Here is a 6,000-nt window from a genome sequence, read left to right as displayed (position 1 = left end):
TTATTACTGTTTTCTTCTGCAAATTTAAAAATAATTGAATAAATATAGCAATTTGTCAATTCTCGACATAAACAGTTATTCATGAGAAATGTTTTTGTATGTTGAATTTAATGTTTAAAAAGGTGATTGTTAAATGTTCTTGTGTTGCATTAGGTCAAAGGATAGCACAGAATATAATTCATATATGAAAACTCCAGTTGTCCAGTTTTGTTTGAAATATGTTTCAGCGCTATAGTGGTACTTTGGGGATGAATGTTTCCAACCAGACCCAGTCAATTGGAAACCTTTTACATAATACACTTGCTTATAAAGTCCAAAAGAAAACCATCCATTGTAACTGAATATGTTTTTTTTTTTAATTATTATTATTATTACTCTGGCGCCCTCTGTATCATAACTGCAGAGAAAATAAATGTACAGGAACTTTTTTAATAAATGTTTGTCAGTAATAACTCATCTGACTATTTGTGTTGCCAGTGCTCCTATCCTGTGTGGGAGGACTTCAGCGCCAAGGCCACCAAGCTGCATTCCCAGCTCCGGTAAGCTCTGCAGAAACCAAGAGATCCACTCTCTAAATAAAACACACAACACCCTGCAAAAGTAGTTATATACATTAAACTTCTTCACACTTTGTCAGATTACAACCACAAACTTCAGTGTGTTCTGTTTGAATTACAGAACACAGAATTACAAAGTAGCACATGACTGTAAAGTGAAGAGATGATGCTGACTTTGGAGAAGCTGCAGAAATCTCAAGTTTGGTTGGAAGAGCCTGTCAGTAGCAGGACCGTTAGCTGTGCTCGCAAATCCTGCCTTTGTTACAAATAAAAAATGGCTCGAGGTATTCTTGGATAAAAGCCATAAGAAGTACTGATCATGATTTGAGAATGTTTCTCTGGCCAGTAGTTAGGACAGATGGCAAAAAAAATGATGGAACTAATGGATGGAGCTATGCTGGTCAGAACAAGCCCATTAAAGTCCAGACCTTAACCCAGGTGAGAATTGTGTGACTAGACAGTAAAATTAATTGTCAAAGATTTGTCACATCTATTATGACCGAGCTTGAGCTATTGTGAAAGAAGACGTGCAAAGCTGCTAAAGAGTTCATCCCAAAAGCTTTTCTACAAAGTTTTCCTAAAGTATTGATTCGCGGGGCTGAAGACATCACTGCTGTACATTGTTTCTCTATGTTTGTGACTAAGACCGCCAATTAAACACCATGAAGTTTATGGAATATGGAAATATAATATGGAATATGGTTGGAATATGGCAAAGCAAGTTGAAGGAGCTTGCTTTGCCATATTCCAAAGCAAGCTCCTTTGGACAACCAAGACAATGACAATTAGTCGTTGTCTTGGTTTTTTGCAAGACAATGACTTATTGTGTAAAGACCTCAATAGATATAAATAGTAAACTTTATCACTACTCTATTAGTCTGATATTTGTCTGATATTTCCTGTATTGATTTTTGATCTGATATAATTAATGAAAATTTGTTTTTATCCACATAGAACCACTGTTCTGGCTGCTGTGGCCTTCCTGGATGCCTTTCAGAAAGTGGCAGACATGGCTACCAACACTAGAGGTAGGTCTGTTTGTTAAAGAAGAACACCTATGTGTGCAAAATACTATAACTGTTGGTTTTCTGTCCATTTTTTCCTCCACTTTTGTCGTTGGTCCTGGAAGCATGCTCAGTAAACTGGTGAAAGGGTTTCCAGCAGCCTAGAGGAACACAAGGTTACAAAGTTAGAAAGAAAACTACAGGGCTGGTTAAAGACACTGAGACATGATAGGAACAAAGCTGGTCATTCACTGACTGAAATTCCTCATAGGATGTCTGTAGCTGAAGCTTGAAATTAGAGAATATGTGTGTCAGTTAAAAGATTTCTGGTATTTTGGTGTCTTGTTCATAAGCGATTTTGCTACTCTAGCCTGTGCAGAACCAAACAGTGATGTAACCATTCATCTGCCTTCTGACCTTCACTAAGGGTTGTGACATGTAGATCATGGCCTTAAGGAGGAATGGCTGAATGGAGGTTCCTCTGTAAGCTAGCTGGACTCAGACTTAAGGTTCCCCCAAACTTCATCTGAAGCCAAGCAGTTGACATATAAATAGTAAACTTTATCACTACTCTATTAGCCTGATATTTCCTGTATTGATTTTTGATCTGATATAATTCATGAAAATGTGTTTTTATCCACATAGAACCACTGTTCTGGCTGCCTCTATTTGACTGTTCATATTCACACACACACCTTTAGGTCATGGCGTAGATCACCTTGAAGACACGCCTACCATCCTCTACTTCGGTTTTATGAAACAGTGACAGGGACAGCGCCACACCTTTCCACAGACAGCCTCCTCCGTTTATGATAATGTTATAATTTTCCCCCAGGAGTTATTAAATATTTGACAGTCTTTGCAGTTATTGAGTGAAGAATCGTACAAGCATACATAACTGCTCACTGCATATGGCAAACACTACTCAAACTGATGATGAGAGACTTTTATTGGAAAACAGAGTGTCTTCAGTCAGAGGCTTCTTCAAATTCACTGTAATACAGACCACTACAGGAGATCTTTCTCCTGTAGTGGTCTGTACACTATGGCCAGCAGCCATCACCCATCTGCAATAACTCTTTCTGGAATTGATGAGTTACAACAACATTTAATTCCCCTTTGGGATCAGTAAAATGTTTTTGAACTGAATTGAATTGAAAATCATCCATGTCTCTTGTGGATACAAAACCCTGATATTGGAACAGAATTAGCTAAAGCGAAATATCAACATATCCGAGCGTCTTTCACAAAACACTAACAAACTTCTGACCAACCAGACAACACTTCGCACAGAGCTCTGTGGAAATAGTTTGACCCGGGTCTGGTGCTGAGTTTGGCAGTCTGCTGCCTCTGTGCAAATAAAATGATACATCTACGTCAAAGACAACCGACTTCAGCACTTGAGATGAAGTATGAGGGAGTCTTTAGAGATAGATTAAGGACTAGAGCTTCTACTCCCCCATGTTGAGAGGAATCAGATGAGGCACCTGGCCAGTTGGCCTCATTTGGAGCTTTTTTTACTATTGCCCTGATGGTAGGACACCCCGGGGAAGATCCAAAGCTCACCTGAGGAGCTATGTTTGCCTTCCAGCCTGGCAATGATGACAGATGATGGTAGAGGAGATTACACTCTCCACTGCAGACTTACAGAAGACCTGTATCTTGGTACAAAGTCTGAAGGACCAAAGGGTCCTCAAAAAGTACTCTGCTCTTTCCCCTCTTCACTGTTGCATCCTCACAGTGAACACAATGTGTTCATCTTCCTCCATCACTTCTACCTCCTCTCCTGGGATGGAAATAGTGTCTGTCATTTTCCCTTTTCCAATACATCTACAGCTATTTCATTTGTGTTGTTCACATTCAAGATGATGACAAAAGAAATCCTTGGATTGAGGACAGGACTCAATACAATTCCCAAGAAAACTTGCTTATTCCTGTCTTTATGGATATTACTATGGACTGTTGGATAGTCATGATGGAACAACAGGTTGCCATGTTCCCACAATGTTGGGAGCATGAAGTCATCCAAAATCATATTTGTAATCTTACAGTAACCTTTAGCCACAATAAGTTGCTAAAGTTCAAACTTCAGCCTAACCGAACTTTAAAGGATTCTGCACTTTGCCATTTTAAACTGGTTTAAGTTTTCTTTTGCTGTTGACATGTTTAGTATTCCACCAGGATGCAACACAGGGAAATCCTCCTGCTGTTGTTATTTATTAGGTGCAGATGTGATACAGTGTGTGGGATGAAGGTGTGTGTGTGTGTGTGTGTGCGTGTGTGTACCACACCAGGTGGGCTCCTACAACTGAGGATGCAGGAAGAGGCTCATGCTGCTTTTACTGGCCAGACAGGAAGTCTCTAAGCTTTGTCAGCTTATACCAAATGTGCTTCCATTGCTGCAAATGCATGAAAATATAACGCAAATGATCCAGTTCTACTGACGCACGCTGCTCACCAGAGGCGCCCTGAGTTTCCGGTACTGATGAGTCATTCCATGAGCTAGCATCTGTCTAATGCTCTTTTTCACCATGTGAGGCTCTCTGGTGGATCTGCTAAATGAAAGGAAGCAGAAGACAGCAGTAATTATGAGATTCTCTGTCCTTGTGCTGTATGAAAGCACTTCTTCTTACAGCGGGTCTGAATCCAGCCCAAAGCGTACTGACGATCCTACGCTCTGCTCTTGTACCCAAGACTTTGGTTCTAGGATGTGACTAATTTTAAAATCAAAAACATGAAGTATTTTGGACTTGAGTTGAATAGAACTGAGTTGAATTTGGGGCTAATCTGTTCATACTGGGACGCAGAGTCAGATCAATTAGGCCGGTGTGACAGGCTACATGAGAAGGGCTAAATAAGGAGGCCTGGAGGGAAACGGTCAGAAAACTTTCCCAGAGAAGTGTTTGTTGGATTGTCAGTAATAAGATGAGAACAAGGAGAAGAAAAAACAAACACAACCACGAGGAACTGAGGACAGAGAGCCCCCGGATGTATTTTTAATTAGTGGAATGGAAAAATGTCACAAAATACAGCATGTGGGATTTATGGGTGTTTTTTAGCTTCTGTGTAGATCCCAGGCTGACGAGTCGAACAAAGACAGCCTGGAGGACAGGAGCTGCAGTTTGCGCTGCGTTTGGGTTTGTGATGATGTGTGTGGGTTAGAGGGAGATTTAACATGTTGGTGAAATCCAGCGGGAGGAGGTGTGCAAGTGTTTGTGAATTCCCCACTGGGGGGGTGAAGCGGAGGCCACTCTCAGATGAACCATCCACTTTTCTTCTCTCTGTCTGATGGGAGAGCAAAAAGCAACAACGACGGAATGAAAACTAGAACGGCGAGAAATTCTCCATTCTGCTGCTACTTAACTCCGCAACAAATGGAGGAGACCAACATTTCATATGTCAGAAGATTACACATATTTTAATGATTTCACTGGGAGATTTTCTTGCATTCTTTCCCTGATTCTATCTGGGAGCTTCTGTCACCACCCTCTTCCTCTTCACTCACACAGTCATCTCTAAAGTCCACACACCCCTGTTAAATACCAAGCTCTTGTCATGTACAAAAACAAGACAAACCTTCCTGTACAATTCCACTAAAAACTCCTTTTAGAAGAAAAAAAGCACAAAAGGTCCAACAATACCTTTTGGAAATAATAGTTTTAAGGTAATACTTTATTGAGCATATTTTGATTGAATTCCATTTTATTTGTTTTATTTGATAAATCTAAAACTTGGAATTTGGATTTTTCTTCTTATGAAGTCCTTTTTTGTTGATTTTGACATAGGTTTCGTATTTGTAGTATACATTTATATGTAATGACATGAAATGCACAATATATTGGGATCAGAATCCCAATATATCCGATAACTTTGGTATCTAACTGCGACACTGGAATGTTTCTAGGGTCTCTTTGTACGTCCTGCTCCTGTTCATACCAGGTGTGGCATGGCAGACCTAGGTCTAATTTTTTCTGGTGTTCAAGGTCTTCTCCTTGCTAGCTATTTAACAAAATATCTGTCTAGCTATATAAATAGATAGCTAGCTCTCTAGATAGATGTTTTGTTTTGTGTGTTTCTCCGATCTGCAGCAGCAGCAGTTAAACTGGACCAGTTCACAGACTCTCATGGTACACTTTTAGCCGTACACAGAGCAATGAAGCACAAGCGTGTGTTCTTGCATTTCTGCATGTTTCTGTGTTAGTTTGTGCAGGACACAGCACTGATGGAGATGATTATCTGATGGTACAGAATGCCTGGTGGTTTTATTGCCCAGCTGTCTGCCTGCACCCAGATACAAGTTTTCATTATGAGCATCATAAATCTCATTAATGCACACAGGGCTCATGTCTGGATGCCCTCATGCACAGACGCAAACTTCTGCTTCTCTTTGTGCATTATGATGGAAACTGATCTCCCAACTGCAGATGAAAATAACCCTG

General features: G+C 40.2%; 1 protein-coding gene across 1 annotated transcript in view; it reads left to right on the top strand.

Moving 5' to 3' along the window:
• Positions 1-435: 435 nt before the first annotated feature.
• LOC106960718 (MTSS1-like protein) overlaps positions 436-6,000 on the top strand; it is a 49,384-nt gene continuing 43,819 nt past the window's right edge. Inside the window, exons 1-2 of the mRNA XM_015053969.1 lie at positions 436-539; positions 1,512-1,585. Coding sequence (XP_014909455.1) covers positions 436-539; positions 1,512-1,585 — 178 coding nt within the window. The remainder of the gene's footprint in view (positions 540-1,511; positions 1,586-6,000) is intronic.

The sequence above is a fragment of the Poecilia latipinna genome, unplaced genomic scaffold, assembly GCF_001443285.1.
Source record: "Poecilia latipinna isolate Pla-1442-1.1 unplaced genomic scaffold, P_latipinna-1.0 Scaffold1220, whole genome shotgun sequence".
NCBI lineage: Eukaryota > Metazoa > Chordata > Actinopteri > Cyprinodontiformes > Poeciliidae > Poecilia > Poecilia latipinna.
The sequence above is the reverse complement of the archived record's forward strand: the minus strand, read 5'-3'. Positions and strand labels throughout refer to the sequence as shown.